General features: G+C 37.9%; 1 protein-coding gene across 1 annotated transcript in view; it reads right to left on the bottom strand.

Annotated features, from left to right (window-relative positions):
• Nucleotides 1–711: 711 nt before the first annotated feature.
• LOC128089668 (atrial natriuretic peptide receptor 1-like) overlaps nucleotides 712–20,557 on the bottom strand; it is a 33,691-nt gene continuing 13,845 nt past the window's right edge. Inside the window, 15 exon segments of the mRNA XM_052701318.1 lie at nucleotides 712–962; nucleotides 1,555–1,646; nucleotides 3,717–3,815; nucleotides 4,642–4,794; nucleotides 5,753–5,892; nucleotides 6,822–6,909; nucleotides 7,699–7,792; nucleotides 8,696–8,815; nucleotides 9,760–9,845; nucleotides 10,735–10,805; nucleotides 15,337–15,469; nucleotides 16,997–17,118; nucleotides 18,202–18,345; nucleotides 18,605–18,691; nucleotides 19,591–19,738. Coding sequence (XP_052557278.1) covers nucleotides 798–962; nucleotides 1,555–1,646; nucleotides 3,717–3,815; nucleotides 4,642–4,794; nucleotides 5,753–5,892; nucleotides 6,822–6,909; nucleotides 7,699–7,792; nucleotides 8,696–8,815; nucleotides 9,760–9,845; nucleotides 10,735–10,805; nucleotides 15,337–15,469; nucleotides 16,997–17,118; nucleotides 18,202–18,345; nucleotides 18,605–18,691; nucleotides 19,591–19,738 — 1,742 coding nt within the window. The 3' untranslated portion in view covers nucleotides 712–797.

Below are 20,557 nucleotides of genomic sequence, written 5' to 3'. Positions count from 1 at the left end.
TGAAGTACTCAGCCAATGAGGAACCAGGCGAGAAAGAGATAAGCATCGAGTAATAGGGCGTAAAAGATTTAATGCTGTTTTCTGTGCACTCCTGCTTGCTCCCGCCATTGTAATTGCAATAAAGCAATAAAATCTGCTTTATCAGAGATACTGTCCTGATAAACTGCCTGGATATTTCCAACAATGGTAGTGGAGTATGTTCCTGGTGGTGAAATGTTCTTACATCTGAGACGAATCAGAAGATTCAGTGAACTACATGCACAGTTTCATGCAGCTCAGATGGTGCTAATATTTGAGTATCTCCATTCATTAGACCTCATTTACAGAGATCAAAAGCCTGAAAATCTTTTAATTAAGAATACATCCAGGCCGTGTACTCTGGCTTTGCAAAAAGAGTAAAAGCAAGAACTTGGACGTTACGTGGTTCTCCAGGATACCTGGCACCTGAAATAACTCTCAGCAAGGATTACAATAAGGCAATGGATTGGTGGCCATTAGGAATGTTGGTCTATGAAATGGCAGATGAACTCAGAAGCACCACAGAGGGAGATAAAGGAAGGGTGCATTGGACACTCTGGGCACAGCAGTGTTCATGTACAGGTTCAGGCTGTGACCTGGCAATTCCACTTCACTTCCCAAGATGAGTTTTTGATTTTTTTGTATCTTTCTTGCCCCTAATGGAACAGTGGTAACAGAAACATCCACAAGGCCGAAAGACATTCTATTTTCTTACTTTCTGAATCAGAAGAATCAACTAACAGACTGAGAACAGACTGGATATTGGAGTCAGTGAGTGGCTAGTAAGCAGGACTTGAGACAGCATCACTCTGAAGGACACCTGGTATCAAACTAAATGAAGTTCTGTTGGGATCTTGAAGAGTCACAGATGGGTTGGGGACTGTTTTGTGAGTGGCAGACGCTTTCTTACCTTCCAGCCAATAAGTTATCATGTCTCCTTTTCCCTGAGAAAGAAAATGAGTCATGAGGTTCTAATAGTACTCATCACTTGTGTAATCATCTTTTAATTACACCTCAGATTATGTCCCAAAAGGAGACTGATATGTCTGTCACACATTTTATATATAGGAAGACAGGCACAAAATCTCACCTTAAAAAATAGTGTGCTAGTGGCAGCAGCATAGTTTAAACAATTCTTTGAAGTTCCCTCCAAAGCTACATCCAGAAATGGGATCATAGAATCACAGAATCATAATACAATAAATATATACCAGTATAATTTATATAGTAAATATACACTAGAAATATACTGTTGTGTTACAGTTGGTAATGTTGAAATGTTGGTATTTATGATGTTCCTCAATGAATTCTTTTATTGCAAGAAGTTTTGTCAGAATTCCAAGCTGGGTGTAGCCCTTCACTCACTGAGTTAGCAGGCTTATCCTGTTTAAATGCCTGAGATACCTCTCTTGGGGGGCAGGAAACAGTCTAATCCATGGAGTTCAACAGAGGACTGCCTGGGTTAGAATTCCAGAACTCCAGACTACCTTCACACTCTCCTCTCTGAAAAGCTGAGTGTAAATGTTGCATACACACCTTGACTTGTAAATTCCCACGACATATTAACACATAGTCTCCAATCTGCTCCAACAGCTGGTATGTACTTGGACTGCACTGTATTTTAAGAGCTGGAAAAAGAGATAATTGTCATATTGTTATAATGATTTAACCATTCAGGACAGAAAGATATCTTCTGTGTACCAAAGACTTCTAGACTTATTCATGAACATTCCCTTATTGTTTTCATGCTTTTGCTGTCATTCCATTGTTGTCTGAAGTGCTCACACACACATGCTGCAATACCCTGGCCTCTTTGTGAGGGCATCTCAGGACAAATAAATGGCTATCAACAAACACTACTCCTCACATCCTGCATCTGATATTATTTTTCTACTCCTCATAGCTTCCTGGCTGAAATTACAGGCAAGGAGCCCTTTTGCCTAGTAAAGAAAACCATGAATGCATAGTACTACCTCATGGTTTATAAAGAGCCAGTGTCTTCTTTACACAAAGTGTTTACAGCAAAGTATAAACATAAAAGATACTTTTATCCTTGCTCTGCTTCCAAGCCTGTAAATAAAAACAGGAGGAAGGGATAATATTACCATAATTCCACTTTGGTTTTTCTTTTCTGTTTGTTGGTTGCTTTTTACTTAGATGTTTTTTTGCTGAAAGACTCAAGATAACTCCATTTAGATTAGTAATACATGTTTCAATATACCCAGATACACAGATCTGAAACATTCTTGCCAGCAGATATTTAATACTTCAATAGTTTGTCCTCGTTTGGAACAAATCACACAGCACTCAGATTCCAACTGAGAGAAATTATAATTTACATTGCTAGTAATGTTTATTAGCTCATCTGTTTTACAGAGATCATCTGGGGGTTAAAACACGGTGACATATTTTGAGATCCTCAGATGTGTGACCAGAGAAAGAGGGGGAAAAGGAAATTCGTAAAAGATAAGAATCTCTGACTCTCTATTTAATTTTTATGTGATTAGGAGCCATAGGGAAGACAGATAAGCATACAGACTAAAAGATAAAGTATCAAGAATGATGGAAGCAGATTTTGAAATCATCACTTTTAAAACCATTCCAATGACACCAGATCATACAGGGAGCCTGAAAGGAGCAGGAGAGAAGTTACCTGGAAAAATGACAGGAGGGGAAAAAGTTAGATGTGTTCAACTCAGGATAGAATTTGTTTTGGAAAAAGGTTTGTAAGGGTGAGAAGGAATGGATCCTGCTTGATTTCTCAAATACCTAGGCTAAAGCAAAGCCATCCATTAGTGCCACTCCTCTGCCTTCCTGTGTTGTTTTTAGTGGATCATTTTTTATCCTGAAACTTAAAAACACCTTGGATTCTGCCTAATTCAAGTCATTTCAGAAGGCATTGCAGTGTAAGCCATAAAACTATTTGGCTTCACTGCATGAATGAAAGAAACAAAAACAAACTTTCAAGAATGAATGTTATTGAATCATTCCCTCATTTTTTAATTTAATTTAATTTAATTTCATTTCATTTCATTTCATTTCATTTCATTTTTTCCAGCTCTTGTAGTTCAGGCTAACATATTTCAAAAGCTGAGATTCATATACTCTTACTGGCTAAATATAAAGCTTGTTAACTAAACATGGAGCTCTGGTATCCCCTGGGAAGAAGTGAAATCGAAGTTAGCTCCACAGTTTATTCTACAGAGATTCTGCTCTCATTGCTTTGCTGAGATATATAACCTTCTGTACTGGCTAAAGACTGACACAGCTCCCATGGTGTCTTGCTATCTCCTGTGTTCTCCATTAGAAGAAAGTTACTAGTAAAAAAATACATAAAGTATTTTTCCTGTAAATTCAGCTGGGTTCAGGGTAAGAAACAAAACAGTGAACATACCCACATACCTTTTTCTGATCTTCTCTAAAGTCTGTTTCTTGTGTACTGTTTTTTATTGTTGAGAACTTCAAAGCCATGAAAATGCCCCTTCAAGATGTGAGGAATTGAGGGGATGTTGTTACAAAGGTTTTAGGGAATAGCACTGGCAAATTTCCCCATGGGCTATGAATCCAGAAATCAACACCTTTCTTACAGAAATTGCAGTAATTTAAACAGGACAGGACTCAAAGTTACAAAGCATAACATTTGTTCAATACTCATTAAGGGATGGTCAAAAATGCACCTGCAGTTTGCGCCTCATTACCTTCACTGGTAGATTCCATCCTGGAAGCTGTGTTCACAGTATCTCCAAATAAACAATACCGTGGCATCTTGGTTCCAACAACTCCAGCTACAACTGCCCCTGTTAAAGAAAAGGAGAAAAAAGATATTTTGTGTTTTTAAATCATATATTTAGCCGTATAACTTCCTATCCATTTCCTACATTATCTTATTTCTCATTCATTGATAAGTAAGGACCAAGTGTCAGTACTGCCTCATATAAGTCATATATCAGGTTTACAGATGACTTCCAGACACCATGGAAGAATGTGCAAAAGAGAATGGTGAGGGAAGTGAGGTTGAGATAAAGGTACAATGCATGAGTTAAAGCACCTGCAAAAACTGGACTTCAGCACCATAAAATACTATTTTTAGGGATAAGGAGATAGGAATCCTCCCAGTAGGAGCTACACACACAACACCCTCAAGTCATGTGGAAAACTGGGAGTAGGAAATAACCTGATCCTGCTAAAGGCAAAAAATGTCTATGTCCTTCAAATATTAGTTTTGATTTCTTCTTGTCAGCCCCGGGGGATTTATATAAAATTTGATCTCTTGCTCAGACAATAGAAGCTGCTCAACTTGCAGACACTGGACTACATAGCGCATACCCAACTCTATCAGGAAGGAGTTGCAGTCACATATTAGTTTAGATCAGGCAGATGAGAGTCTGAGAATGAAGGCTAGATTGAAGACCCAAAAGCAACACTGTTTTGAGAGAACAACTGAGAAGGAGAGCATTGGAGCCACACTTACGTACCCAGTGAACCCAGTAATGTATACTGTTGAGATGACCTCTGCGAAGTGCTCCATCCTATGCTGTACATTATTTTCATTGGAGAGGAAACACGTCCAAGGAGACATTTGATAAACCAGAAATGAGTTCTTTTGTAGCTCTCTCAACATACCTGAATGTATTCCCGCTCTTATCTCCAGAAGGGTGTTGGGCTTGTGTGGGATCTTAAAAGTCCTGCAGACATTCATAAGGTCTAAAGCCATGCTTGCAATCTCACCAGCGTGAAGGATCCCATTCTCTTTGGGTACTCCGGACACTACCATATCTTAACATAACAATGCAACTATGTTAACCTGTGACATTATACACACACTTGTCAAAGTGCCAACGTAACACAAAAGAAGCCCTATTCCTTTCTACACTGAGGCACATCTGTGTCTACTAAGCAGATAGAGTCATCCATTGAAAAAATTCTGGATTTCATTCTTAGTTTTCCTACACTTCCTTCCTCCCCCCTCCCTCTCTTGAGGATCTCAGAAAAGAGGACCTCTTGGTGCATTTCTTCAAGAATTCCATGCTCTACAAAGCCGACACCATACCACAGAAAAAAAACTGTTGGCGTTTGTGGGTTCTTTGTTTGTTTGTTTCTGTTTTGTTTTTTACTTTCCCACTATCTAAAGAATTCCTGATTGTCTTATCCCAAGCTTTTGCTAGATTCTTCTGGGTTTTGGATGTCAATCAGCTTTAATAGTGGTTAGTTGCTAGCAGGTTTCCATGAGGGCAAATACAATCTTTTCCTAAAAATCCAAAAGAAGATGCAGCTAAGAAGATAGAGCTTAAGGGGAGAGAAGGCTATCAGAGTCTTTGGGGGAAAAATAAAACCGAAAACCAAAAACCACATATTATAGCTTAGGAAATGGCATTTATGTTCCCATGCAGAAGGTACATTTTTCAGTTTTGTTCCCATGAAACAAAAATTGCCAACTGTGATTACTCAGTTTCCAAGATTTCAGTTCAGACTTTGCAAGTCAGAGGAACCAAATAAAGAACTTTTGCTGCACCCCAATGTTCTATCCACAACATTCACCAGCTGCAGAAATGATGAAATACATGCAATGGAGATATTCCAAAAGTTTGCTGGGGCTGTGCTAGGACTTTTTGCTTATTTGTTTTGTGTGTCTTCTCAGTAGTAAAAAGTTTTTCTAAATCTCCTTCACCTGCCCTTCCTTGTCATCAGTCTCTGTCTTGATGTCCCAACATTTTCCTCAGTTCAAGGAACTTACAGGCATCTCCTATTGTCTCCACCTTGTAGACATCATAGTTATCTATGATTTCATCAAAAGTGGTATAAAGCTTGTTCAAGAGATCTACCACTTGGTAAGGTGTGCTGCTGCTGGATAGCTGAGTGAAGCCAACAATGTCACTGTTAAAACACAAAAAAAGAACATACGTATTGTCTTAACCATAGCAGTCAGGTAATTTTAGACATTCAGACTTCACTTTTTTCACTTTGTATTTGGCTGGTGATCTTACAAAATAGTTCCATCTTAAAATGTTTACTTAACCTAAAAAACACCCTTCCCATTTGAAGGGACTGACTAACCGAAGTCCTTCTGCTTACTAATGGAATAAAATGTTGGCTTTTTTTACAACTAGACATTAATCTGTCAATCTAATTAGTCTCTAATTTTAGTTTATGTAAAAATGAAAAAAAAACCAATAGAATCTATCCATTTTATTACAAGAGCAAATTTGATTTACATGATGCTACAAGCACACATAATGACACCAAGTGTCAAAAACTGTAAAGATCTGCTGACTCTAAGGATAGATATGTTTCCTTTACATAGCTAAACCTGGAAACTGTATTTAGGCTTGTCCTGTGAAATGGATATGAGTGTGGGTAACACCTACAGTGATGTGCTGCTGTGTGTTAGAGCTCTGCAGTACTCATTCTTCTTTTAAATAATTCTAGTGAAAAAACTGAAACATGGAATCATAGAATATCCAGAGTTGGAAGGGACCCCCAAGGACCATGGGGCTCCACACAGCACCACACAAACCCAAACCCTGTGTGTGAGAGCGGTGCCCAAATGCTCCCTGAGCTCTGGCAGCTCGGGGCCATGCCTGCAGCCCTGGGGAGCTGTGCCATGCCCACCATACTCTGGGGCACAGCCTTAGAATCTGACAATTTTGATAGACACTTATTTGCAGTCAAATGTTGCCACCTGATACAAGCAGTGGTAGTTTAAATATAAATTTGATACTCAGCTAGAAGCTTCACCTACGGTAGAAGCCTAGATGCTGCTAGAGAAGGAGTCAGTTCTATTCCTATTGCTCACTTTTATTTACCTGAAAAAGATGGTGGCACTTAAGTAACTTTGAGCTTGTGCACGTTTTCCTTGCCTGAGATCATCTGCTACTTGCTTTGGCAACATACCTGTTATAGAAGGTAAAACATTTTTAATATTTTGACATAGATAAAAGAACACAGTAATAATAATATGTTTGTTTAAAGATGTAAGAGCAGTGTCTGTAAAGGTGAAACATTCTGAAGGTGAAAGCAGTCTTAAGCATCAAAATCTGTTCTGCAGATAATGTCAGAATTCACAGTATCTCACTGGTAGCAAGTTCAGATTTTTCAGATGACTCATATTTTTTAGCTTTAAGAAACCAGTATCTATACATTCCAAGAAATGTCAGATTCTAATAGGGTGACCTGGGATATCACTAAGTCATTTTGACAACTTTTTGTTAGTGTTTTCCTCCTGTGTTGGTTTACTATCTCTTTGGTTTTCTCTATCATCTTTATTTCTACCGTCTTGTATTTTTTACAGCCTCTTCCTTTTTCTCTCCTAGGAGTTATGACTATTTCATCATCCCTCTACTTTGAGGTATTCCCGAAGACATGATGCTAGCAAAAGTAACCTCAGTCCAAAAGCAATTCCCCAGTACTCATAACTATATAGAAAAACAGCCAAACAAGGTCAAAACAAACCAGAGCCACTAGAGTATCCAGTGTCCAGAGTATCCAGTCAAAGCTCTGAGATTAGAGCGCTGACTTTTAGGAGGGGTATATAAAAAGCAGCTAAATGTCTTTAAACTTAGCAAGGAACATGTGCATAAATTCGTTGACAACTAAACTTATTACAGGATTTTTCTGTTGGTAATTAGCTAACTTCAAACCATTTTGAGAATATCCAGCTTTTTTGTCCTACTTATAACTTACTGTACAACAGACGATCGGTCTTCTGTTTTTCATGCATTAAGTCTTGGGTTCTCTCAGAAACCAGTATCTCCAGGTGTTTGCTGTATTTCTCCATCTAAGTAACACAGAAAATTGAACAAAATAATCTATTTATTGAAACAGGCTCTAGTTGGGCAGGATCTAAGCATTTGAATTATTATGCTTTGAAAATATTCAGATGAGTAAAGCCCCAGGTTTGAGATAGGTTGTTGATTTTCTTACAGAATGCAAAGACCAGCTTTCTCCTAAGGTGAATTCACAATTCTATATTGAAGATCATTTCTTACACCTAAAAGGACAGAAGCAAGTCCCAGTATTTTCAAGGCCTGTATGAACAGTAGTGGTTAAATCCAAAGCAGAGACCAAGTTTCCAGTGTTTATTAAAATATGTTACCAAGACTGAAGAGGTATGTAAGTCTCTTTTTTTTGTCAAAAATTCATACTGCTGTTTCATAAGCTTTCCAGCTATGCTATGTTTTTTTTTGCGCCCTTGCTCTGTAGGAGGCAATAAGATGTGAAGTCAGGATTCTCTTCTGTCTGCTGATGGGCTTAAGACACACTGCTCAAAATATGTGTGTAAACAGATTTGTATCATGCTGGGTTTCCACAGCTCCAGCACTGTAAAATCACCACCTAGCCATAGGGGAGGGGGAAAAAAAAGCAGTACTTGACTGACAAAAACAAAGTGTTCAGCTGTAGAGCAGCTGAGAAAGTTAAGAACAACTGACAAGAAGAGGATGAGAACAAAAGGTCTCAAGGAGAACTGCAGCTTTGTTTTTGTAACTCAGGTTACATTTAATCTGCCAGAAGTGAACAATTGACTCAAAGTATTCCCATTAAACACGAAATATGAAATTAAACAAAAAATAAAATAAAATAAAATAAAATATAGAATAAAAACCCACAAACCCCATGAAGCATAGAAGTAGTTGCTATTGCAAGCAGATAAATCTAAATTGGATTAAAAATCTAAAATTACCAGAGTCATCATCATGTCAACAGGGTTAACTTTATTAGGATTCATCTTGTTTAACATCTTCTTGATTTGTTCAAATGTAGGCCTCTGGACTGGATTATTTTTTCTGCATTTTCTGATTAGCTGTGGCACAAAAAAAGAATGAGAAACACAAACAGCCTTTTGTCATTCTAAGCACATGTAGTGTTTCTAATTAATACTACTATTTTCTTGGTCATAGCTAATCAGGTGAAGCTGTTATCTGCAGTGGTGAAAAATGGCAGAGCTACACCAAGACCTCCTGACTTACACAGATCAATGCTGTGTGACTGAATGAAAGATGTTAGCTCATGGAAGTTCAGCTGGGGAAATCAAGAAGTAAATGCTTACATTCCTTCTACTGAACTCTGCATAAGGTTTTATCTTGTGCTTTAAGATATTGTTATGCTACTGAATCAAATGACCATTCAAAAAAATTCACAGGCACTTAAAAACTGAAATGTGTCTTAATAATTTTAACTACCCACTGAAATGCAATACTGCTTACGAAAAACCTGTTACATTTAGGTTGCTACAGTCATTAAAGGTGAATTATTTAGCTCTTAAGCTGAAATAAGGGTGCCATAAAACCTCATTCTAATTTACCTGAACAGGCAGGGTGTGCAGCTTCTTCTTTATTTGAGGCGACTAAACAAGTCAAACTTTTGCATAAGAATCACTGAACTCATGCTTTGCCTGAGACATATACTTTAGTACTTGAAAGAATTTTGCTTTTAAGCTAGAGACATATTACTAATATTTATTGAACTCAACCTTTACAATAAAGTGAAAATGCACAAAAATCAATGACTGAATTTAATAACATTTTTTATTATACTGACGATTTGAGGGGATAACTGAAATTCCTATTTGGGAGGATGACTGCTCTTCTACTGAGGATATGAAATCAATTTCATTGTTCCTTGTTTGAGATGTGCATCTTGGTATCTCAGTTCCTTACATCCATCAGTGATATTGCCATGAAACTTCTGTCACATTTGTTGGATTCATTTCAATAAATAATTTTTGTATGCAGTATTGTATCTTACCTCTATGTAATCTGTGGGACATGGGCAGGAATCCTCTGCCTTTCCTGAAATTAATTCTGCTAAAGGTAGACACCAAGAACATTCTGCTGAAGGCACACCATCTTTCTAGAGAAAAAGGAATTAACAGTGTTGAAAAAGTAGCATTTTTTTTAGACAGCTTTTAAAAAATACATTACTATGACAATCTCTGTCTTTATGACAGCTTCCCTATCACTTTTTTTACATTAAAAAAAGGTTACAATTCAGTCTAACCTGAGTGGCCTTGTTTATGAGGCTTTTCATTGCTATAAGGCTTTAATTCGTGTGTTTATACTAGGTAAACAAATTTTGAAATGAATATCTGGCAAGATATTTGCTGACTTCTGAGAAACATTAATGCCTACATTGGTCTAGTATCATGAGCTCTAAGAAGTGCAAGAACGTTAGTTTCAAGTTTTAGTTGTTAGAATTACTGTTAAGTAAATTATTTCAAGCAGTATATAATTATTTATTCAGAACATCTGATTTCAAGTTCAAGGTGCAATTTTTGTGTTTGCCACTTAGCACTGGCCATGAAAAGACATTTTTCTTACAGTAAGCAGCTCAGTTGACCTTCTATCATATTCTTAATGGTGCAAGTCTCCACTGACAGGACTGCGAGTATTAGGAAGGAGGAGAAACTACTGTACCAAAAGAAAGATGCTAAGGTATGCAATCACCCTCTCATTAAATGTCAGAGAGCTAACACAAAAGCAGTTTTAAAGCCACAGTTATTTTCTTCATACGCTCTTCTTTAAATCTTCTTTAAAGTTCTGGAGGGTAGACTGATATGTTTATGAAGAAGCTCTAAGTTGCACTTTCCATTGGAACTGAATTTGCACCCAAAAAGTAAAGAGCAAATTGTGTGTACTCTCCCCTCCTTCAAAGAAAAAGCACAGTTATTCAGAGTTTGTATTATATCTTCAACCAAAGCAGAATCAAAATTACCATACAAACTTCATAATTCATCTTTACTTACTGGCATGGGGTCACTTCTTGTGGCAATTTCTAGTAAAATGATGGCATAACTGCAGGGTAATAAAAACAAATCTTAATGGAGTAATAGTTAATGGAGTCACTGACTTCAGCTTTCCAGGATTTCTCATTTCTCCTAATGTCCTGACTGAAAGCACAGTATCCCATAAGGAAGGCTAGCAACTTTTCTGTTATCTGTTACTTCTGTGTTTTTAGAGATCTGTCACTGATCATTAGCACTGATCACACATCTACTCACAGATCAGTCTCAGAGATTAAAGATTAGAGTCTGATGGACTGCAAAGCAATTTTCTCTGGAATTCAATGGAATCCATAGGGAATATGTGCAAGCACTACATGATACCTATCAATTAATCATGCAAGACAGGTCAGTGTTGTAATCAATGGACAGAATCAGATTAACCAGAATCGTAACAGGGATGAGTAGTCTTTTTTTCATTAAAGATCACTGTTCTGGAAAATCTCCACGAAGTTAATGATAAGACATAGTGCCCAGAGTAGCTTACACAGTAAGCGTTTTTGCTGCTTGTTTCTGAATGATATCTCCATCATCAACATCAACATCATCATCATTCTCCTTAGAGGAACCAAGGTTAAATACACTCATCAAGGACAAAGAACGAAACAAAAGTGTTAACAACTTGATGTTCAGTCTCTTTATTGAACTCACTTTCAAAACTGTGATCTCTGGGAAGCCAATAACTCCTGCAACCAACAACATTGATAAAGTTGTTCTTGCCTCTGTAAATATTCAAACTGTGTAATATTTACTTCACAACAAACATCTCTTCTTGATAACATTTTTTCTTATGAGTAAACTGCTATATAGTCTGTTGTATTGCTAATGAGTCCTCTGCTTAGTATGGCAGTCTGGCAGAACAGTGGGACATGGCTACCAACCTTTTGGAATATTAGTGGGATATCAATAGCAAATAGAATAACACATATAAACAATACTGAATAATGTAGAAACTAATCTGTTGAAATTTTAATGCTGATTTTGTGGTGATTTAGTAGTAGAAAGGATTACCATTCCTATTGGGAGAGCAAAGCTCAGATTTTCAAGGCAAGTAATAAGAAACAGTATTGATTTTATTCAGCTTTAGCAGTGCTGCACAAGAGAAGTCTTAGTAGAGTGGCAAGTCAGATTCACATAACCATCGCAAATCAAGAGAAGTTAATCTAGGAGAAACTGTAATGGGAAACTGCCTCTTCAGCTCAATTAAGAGGTGCTTTCATGTTCCTGTTCTCATTTCCCTTTTAACTTTCCCATCTGACCAACACATTCCCTGGAGAACTTTAAAAGCAAATGATTCATCTGCAAAAGCACACAAAATTACAATTCCCACTCCTGTAGTCTCTACTCTTTCTTCATTTGGGCCAGATCTTCAGGAACATTAGTGTATTTTTTTGGTCAGGAATTTTGAAAATTGAGGATTTCAAGATGAGGCCACTGCTTCCTGGCCAGTGAGCTCTCATGGAAGGGCTTATACATGGTCATATGAATGAACACAAATTGTGTTAAAATGCAATTTCTGGAGACTAGCTCTCTTAAAGAGAAAAGCTAGCTAATACTACAGGATACATCTCTTTTTCTTCATCTTTCTTCCATGACTGAGCATTTCAGCTCTTACTCTTTTTTTTTTTTTTTTTTTTTTTTTTTTTTTTTTTTTTAGTAGCAAACAAGGATTATCTGCAGTACAACAAAAGGAAACCTAGATTTTGCAGACACAGGAACTGACAGCAAAATAAATTCAGCAAGCATTCAATAAATCTGTCAAAACTGCATTGTGTAGTCATTTGCAATATAAGAAAATCATTTGTTAGCATTATTTTAAGGGGAGTCTTTGTCAAGAAATGGCTTCAGGAAGCCAGGCTGTCTGCAAAGACAAGTTGTGGCATCTAGCCTGAATACGGGCAACATGTAAACCAAGCAGGCACTAAGGAAATAACATTTCTGGAAAAGAGAATGCATATTTAATTTGGAGCAATTACAAAGTGCAATGTATAACATAACTCTAAATTACTGCTTACTTAAAGCACAGCAAAGCCAGTCCATACAGACAATGTCAGGACTGAGACAAGACAGAATTACAATAGCCAAAGACATCAACATGATGACAAGATGCTTTTAGATAAGCTATTCTGAAACAAATTATAAAGATCTATTTTTGCCCATAGATAAAAATACTACACAGACTTCAAATTCTTATTTCCATAATCTGACCTCATAGAATGGATTAAAAATAATGATTGTTTTGGCATATACAGGTATTTTATAAGCATACAAGGGATCAATGTGAACCAATCCAGTAAATCTTGCAGTTTACAAAATCGAGCTCAGACTTGCCTTCAGACTTTCATATATCCCAACTGGAAAAAAAAATGAGATTTAAACATTTTCTGTTTCTGAGACTAAATTTTCAATGCAAGCCCCGTAATGCTTATTTAAGGCAGTAAACACTTGCTGGAGCAAGGCCTTTGACATAGTCCCCCACCATATCCTTAACTCCAGTTTGGAGGGATGTGGATTTGATGGGTGGACCATTCAGTGGATAAGAAATTGGTTAAAAGGCTGGAGACAGAGAGTGGTCATCAATGGTTCTATGTCCAGATGGAGGCTGGCTGTACGAGTGGTGTCCCCCAGGGGTCTGTCTTGGGACTGATGCTCTTTAACATCTTTATCTCTGACGTCAATGACAGAATCGAGAGCACCCTCAGCAAGTTTGCTGATGACACCAAGCTGAGTGGTGCAGTTGACACGGTGGAAGGAAGGGATGCCATTCAGAGGGACCTCAACAGGCTGGAAAGGTGGGCCTGGGTGAACCTGATGAGGTTCAACACAGCAAAGTGCAAGGTTTTGCATTTGGGCTGGAGGAATCCCAGGCATCCATACAGACTGGAAGGAGAAATCCTTGAGAGCAGTCCTATGGAGAAGGACCTGGGAGTCTTGATAGATGAAAAGCTTAACATGAGCCAGCAGTGTGCTCTTGAGCTCAGAAAGCAAATGGTATCCTGGGCTCCAGGAGAGTGGTGGCCAGCAGGGACAGGGAGGTGATTGTCCTCCTCTACTCTGCTCTTGGGAGGCCCCATCTGCAGTACTGTGTCCAGGTCTGGAGCCCCCAGTACAAGAAAGACAGGGAACTGTTGTCCAGAGGAGAGCCACAAAGATTATCAGAGGACTGGAGCACCTCCCCTACAAAGACAGGCTGAGGGAGCTGGGCTTGTTCAGCCTGGACAAAAGAAGGCTGTGGGGTGACCTCGTTGCAGCCTTTCAGTAGCTAAAGGGAGCCTACCAACAGGAGGGGAATCAACTCTTTGAAAGGGTTGACAACTGCAGGACAAGGGGAAATGGTTTTAAGATGAGGGACAAAAGATTTAGGTTGGATGTCAGGGGGAAATTCTTTACAGAGAAAGTGGTGAGGTTCTGGAACAGGCTGCCCAGAGAGGTTGTTGATGCCCCATCCTTAGAGATGTTCAAGGCCAGGTTGGATGGGGCCCTGGGCAGCCTGGTCTCCATGGAGGTTGGTGGCTCTGTATGCAGCAGGGGGGTAGGAGATTCGTGATCCTTGAGGTCCTTTTCAACTCTGGCCATTCTGTGATTCTGTAATTCTGTGTGATTCTGTGAAACTTGAAGCTTTTGATAAAAATAACAGTATGTACCCTTTCATAAATGTTTTCAACAAGTAATGCTAACAATGCCTTCATCTGCTCAAAGATCAGCATTTCAAGCTCCATTTAAATTTGAGTACTTTATGCTTTGCTAGCTACTAAATTCCTCAGAAAGCAGGAGCCTTCTGCTGTTCTGAGAAAAGCAAAAAAAAAAAAAAAAAAAAAAGAGAGAGAGCAAAGCCACAAAAATCTTGCATTACCATCCTGCAATTTTCCCTGTCAACTACTTTTAACTAACTAATTACTGGAAATAAGCACAGAGGAAGTACTGATATTATAAACTAGGATATACCAAGAATACAGTTATTTCCTACTTACTGTAGAAAATCGGTGGGAAAGTCAAGAAATATTGATATGGTATTTTTCAACTCAGTTTGATGATTTTGTTATTAGATTATTATTCTCTAAAAATTCAATAGTAATCCCTTTCACTTGGAAATGAATTGGATCTTCTTTATAGGATATCACTTTGCAGTAGCTTTTTTTGGCTATCATGTTTAGTGTTGCCAGCTGTCCATCACTGGTAATGCAAACCCTGATGACCAAATAAGCCCTTGCAATGATCTCCCATAATAGCTTTCAAAAGGAAAGGGATAGAGCAATTCATTGGTGCTTATTATTATTCACTACCTTCCTAGCTCTAATTGTTACCTGCAAACTGAATATTATCATATCATCATTGTCAACAATGTGTTGACACTAATTATAGAACTGTGGGATGCACAAATATCCTATCCTGCAAAACTGATGCTATTAACTCTAAGGTATTGCCATTATTGAATTTCTGTAAAATGCATTCAAGCATATCCTTGGGATGACCATGATACTCTTGAGTCTAAAAAGCGAAGATAGTATACTTGAGATGTAATGATTAAAGAGACAGGAAATTACCTGTATACATCTGTCATGGCATTGGGTTCAAAATCCAAAAGGGAATGGATTTCAGGAGCTATGTAGATCGGTATCAAGTTCTGCTGGTATCCCTCAGAAGAATCTTCTTTTCTGTACAACTGCAAGCCGTAATCTACCATGGAAGAAAACAGAAAACAAACCAGTCTGTATTTCTCTGAAACACGGGTATTAGTACACAGTGACAAAACAAGTCTGAAGGAATTAGTTTTCTCTCTTCAAAATACAAATCTCTGTCCAGAAGTGATGTGTGCCTGGTAGTTCTTATCTTTCTAAAAAATACTGGAAATTTAGGATCTGGAGAGTAAATACTTGGATGAGACTGCATAACAGTCTTTCGAGGAGGCCAGCTGAACTAAATGGCCCCTTCCAGAGAGAATTATTCTATGATTTCATAAAAGTATATTCAGAGACAGTATGTTCACTTGAGTGCAAGAATTAATATGCAAATGCAGATTTCTTTTCTACTTATTCACCAATCCTCTGACAGATTGTTAGAGCAATGACAAGTTAGATAGCTACCAGACCTGCTATAAATCAGGGGGGGTTTTACATGCACACCACTAGCATGAGAACAAAGGTAGATAAACATCTTTACAGCTATACTTTCGCTTAACACAGAAAAGGCTCTTAGTATCTGACTTAGAACTGAAGAAGAGAAAAAAACAACAGATGTCTGTTTTGTTAGATATAAACAGCACTCTGCTGAGTATATGGTGTGGCAGGCGGTAGATCCCTGGTTTTTTTGTTTTTTTTTTTAAAGACAATCCTAAAACTTCATTCTCCATATTGGATCTCTTTGGAATTTTTCAATTAGGTCCCACATTGAGCATCTTGTCATTATGAAAACCACATAAATTAAATTCTCAGTTATTTCATGGGGACCTCATTTAAAGCAGAGGTGTTGTGCAAATGTGATGTAGTTGATGTAGTCCAGTTCTTTCAATTTTTTTTGTTTTTCCTCAGAAAAGGCTCTAAGCAAAGCATATTCTTGCAAGCAGGATACTAAAGGTGGTAGAGAAGCAGCCATAGCACTTTGTAGGGGTCTTATTCATAGGAGAAATTTTTGAAAGTGTATCTATTGCAGTTGTTTTTAAGTTGCCTGCAGATTATAGGATCAAATAACTAGCCTGGGGAAAGATGAAGAAATTTTCCAGTCCATTGGGTGTTGCAGAATAATCTAGGCCCTCTAGTGGTTTTCATGTTTCCACATACTGTCTTTCTGTAGCAGGAGCAGGGTGACGATAGCTCCATAACAATAATCCAGTTTTGAGTACAGGATTGAAAAGTTAAGTTGAGTCTGCTTTTCTCCACGAACTACTTTGTGTTTGCCAGTCAGCATTATTCCATGTATTTACAGTGGTGTCCATTGCTAAAATTTTCTCTCTGCATCGTAACAGAGAATGAGACAGAATTTCTGTTCAGCCTGATGTTGATAGACTGATAGACTTCATCACTTATGGAATCTGATGCATGCAGCAGTAACCTATTTTAAAGGAGAGGTCTGAAATGATTGTGTAACACCAGCATTTTCACCAAAAAGGTCAAAATGAAGGTGCTTGGGAGCAGTGTAAAGTGTGAAATCTGCACACATTAGTAGACTACCTTGAGAGTTTTGAATTTTCATTTATCTTCTCTTTACCTGCAATTTTACAAACCCATCGGTCATCTATTACACAATTATTAGACTTCAACCGTCCATGATACATTTTGTGGTGGTGAAGATAGGCCATTCCTTGGGCAATATCAGTAGCAAAAGAAAACCTGAAAGACAAAAATCAAGAAGCTAGCATGTCCAATAAACCAGATCTTCAATCGAGAGTGGGTTTGAAACCTCTTGAAGCTCCAAGGCTAACTAGAGCCTTGGAGAAAGGCTCTAGTAATTGGAATATGTCACTCCACCTCATTTTTCCAAAACATATGAAGTGGGTAGATGAAAGCCTTTAACTCTCACTCAGTTGTTTGGGATCCACAGGTCATTAGCTTCTATTATGACAGTTCAGATTGCTTTAGAACTTCCCAGTATGTTTGCATCATTGGAAGTGCTTTTCAAATGTTTACAAGAGAAACATTTTCCTTCTTTATGCTCTTTTTCTTTACTGAAAGAAAACAATAGGCAGAAGTAAAAAGAGCATGCCAAGATGAATCTCAAAAAACAATGAGAGTGCTCTTGTGGATTGGGACCATTAGCTCATTTTCTTTGTCAGTAAATATAACAAAGCATTTGTAGATATGTTAATCATTTAATCTATGCAGTTTTACAGTGCTTTTTAATTAAATGCCCAGCAGATGCCCAAGATATTTCGGAAACACATGAAATCCCACAGAAATAAAGATCTAAAAACAGTAGCAGTATAAACAAGAGTGGGTTGAAAAGTCATTAACTTAATGTAACCAGTGCTCAGTGTATGATTGATCAAAAATCCAGGAACTCAGGCTGGCTATTTGAATTCATAGAATCACAGAATCACAGAATCACAGGATCATAGAATGGCCTGGGTTGAAAAGGACCACAATGCTCATCTCGTTTCTACCCCCCTGCTGTGTGCAGGGTCACCAACCAGCAGACCAGGCTGCCCAGAGCCACATCCAGCCTGGTCTTGAATGCCTCCAGGGATGGGGCATCCACAACCTCCTTGGGCAACCTGTTCCAGTGCTTCACCACCCTCTGCATGAAAATCTTCCTCCTAAAAATTCACTCTTTCTTCTTCATTCTCTCCATAATATAATGTAAGCCTCATTCCAACTACCAACTGTAATTTCTATTTTGTCCCAAACAGCACACAGCATCTGTCAGCACAGTTTTGTATCTTTTAGCTCTTTTAAAAAAATTATTATTATTTTTACCTGAATCCCCAGTTCAAAGGGATATCTTCATTGAGCAGAACATCATGAAGGCTGCCTTTGGGGCAGTACTCTGTCACTATGGCAACATTTGGTACTTCTATACAACCACCAATGAATTTGCAGAGATTGGGATGGTCAAGTTCCCTGTAAAAATTAGCAGAAAACACAGCACACAAATAATTTTCATGGATCTCCTTCCTACTTTCTGTAACTGCAAAACTAGAAATCTTGTCTCAGAAAGTAAAGAAAAAGGTAAAACAGCTGTAAAAAGATTTTCATCTATTGTCAAAGCAAAGTTTGAAGAAAAAAATATGAGTGTATTACAATGTTTGGACAGGTTGTAACCTTTAAAGAACCAACATACACATAGAATAGCATACAGTTTTCAGGTTTCATGTCTTACCTTACTTGCTTTACTTCCTTACGTATGGATTTGGATAGGGTAAATGCCTTCTTCATTATTTTTTTAATGGCCACTGTTCTACCGTCACTGAAACAGAATTAAATGCTGTTCAGAGAATAGTAGGCCAACTACATAATTTCACAAGGCTAGGAAAATTGGCAGATTTTTTTTTTACTGCAAGCAGCTTCATATCTCTAGAGATGAAGCAGAAAGTTTGAGCATGTCCGTAAGTATGTGTGAAGCTGAACATGAGTATTTGACAAGACCCTGCTTCTATGATAAGGCAAGCATTAGTACTTACAGACAAGCATTCTTGTTGAGTGTATGCCACTTGAAATACGAGAATGTTATAGTAAATTTAGGCAGCTGGATGATTGAGTAGCAACAATGGGAATATCAGAGATAGTGAACACAGCAGCACCTATTTATTATTTCTCTTCTACTGTTTTACAGATCCATCACTGATACTTAACATCCTTCTGCTTCCATGGGATGAAGCATTCTCAGTAGTAAAGCAGTAGAATTTGAACAGACAAAAAAAAAAACAATTTTCCATTAAAGAATCCAGTGGGGATGTATGCAGGAATTAACTGATTTTTAACTGATTCTGTATGGTACCCAACATATAAGCACTATGCCATTCTTCAAATAATCCAGCTGTGATCTACCTGCATTTTAGAAAAAGATCTGCATTGAAACCTTGGTTCCAAATGTATTTGAGCAGTAGGTGTCATTCATTAACAGTTGCAGGTCACATTATGCAGTCACCCACATAGAAAAGGGGAAATGACAACCAAAACAAAAGACACTGTGTTTCAGATTCTACAGCCAGTAAGTGGTACAGAAGTCAATGATGCTACTAACTTAATAGATTTGGTGTAACAAGAGAATTTCAATCTATTTATAGCGAGGTTACAAGAAATATAAAGCACAGTGAAACTACAGGATAGTGAATAGTGAAGAAAATTAGTAATACGTTGACTTACTATCTCCCAGTCTGGGTGAAATGCTGTTTCTTGGGCGCGTTCGCAGCTGCAGGGCAGGAGCTCAGAACAGTGATACAGCTGGCATTGGATTCACTCGGTGCTGGGAGAACACTTACCACGCTTCCTGTTGCTGTCCAGAGTTTGTGATCTAAATGGGATGTGGGATTAGAAAAGGCACCTGTAAATGCATATTATTACAAAGGTACAGACCCTGGAGGCAGGCAAATTGAAGGAATTCACCAAATCTTTACATGCAGGATTGGTCTTTTCAACATGTAAGACGGATATTGTTTTTAGAGTGTGACTGCTGCATAAAAAGTGCAACAACCCAAGAGGTGATGCATTGCCACAGATCTTTCCCACTAAACCTCAAGATTCAATGCAAGTCTTCCTGATTTCAGGATGATCAGTTCTTGCTGCTAGTGCAATGCAGAGGACAGAACTTAGGGAAGCAGAGCAAGTTCTGTGCCATATTTTAACAAGTCTATCTGGAGCTCCTAGAAGACTGTCAAGTACAGGGTTGTGGGAAGTGACTCTGACATCTAAGGGAAGTCAGAGAAGAGAAATAATACAGTTAGATAGGGGGGAAAAGTGATCTCAACGTATGTTTTTAATATACATTGATCAGCTTTAGGTTACAAAATGAATTTCAGAAATTTTTAATTAATTTCTTATTGTTTCACCACCTCCACCAGGTTTGGCCAGTTACTCTGAGCACTGACAAAACTGTCAAGATTTGCATTCTCTACTCAAATTAATTTCTATGCCAGTCTCCATCCTTTAATGCAACGAGGATATCATATTAAAGCAAGCTGCACAGAAATTAATGTTCATGTCCAAAGGTGAAAGTATCACTATAGCATTAGCACAAGAACATCTTTATACTACTAGAAACACAATGGCATAAAATAGCTAAAACTGATCTATCAATTCCTTGAGGAAACAGAAAATCAGAATGTTCATATCA

The sequence above is a fragment of the Tympanuchus pallidicinctus genome, unplaced genomic scaffold, assembly GCF_026119805.1.
Source record: "Tympanuchus pallidicinctus isolate F22 unplaced genomic scaffold, pur_lepc_1.0 scaffold4, whole genome shotgun sequence".
Lineage (NCBI taxonomy): Eukaryota > Metazoa > Chordata > Aves > Galliformes > Phasianidae > Tympanuchus > Tympanuchus pallidicinctus.
Note: the sequence above shows the minus strand (reverse complement) of the source record. Positions and strands in the feature narration are given on the sequence as shown.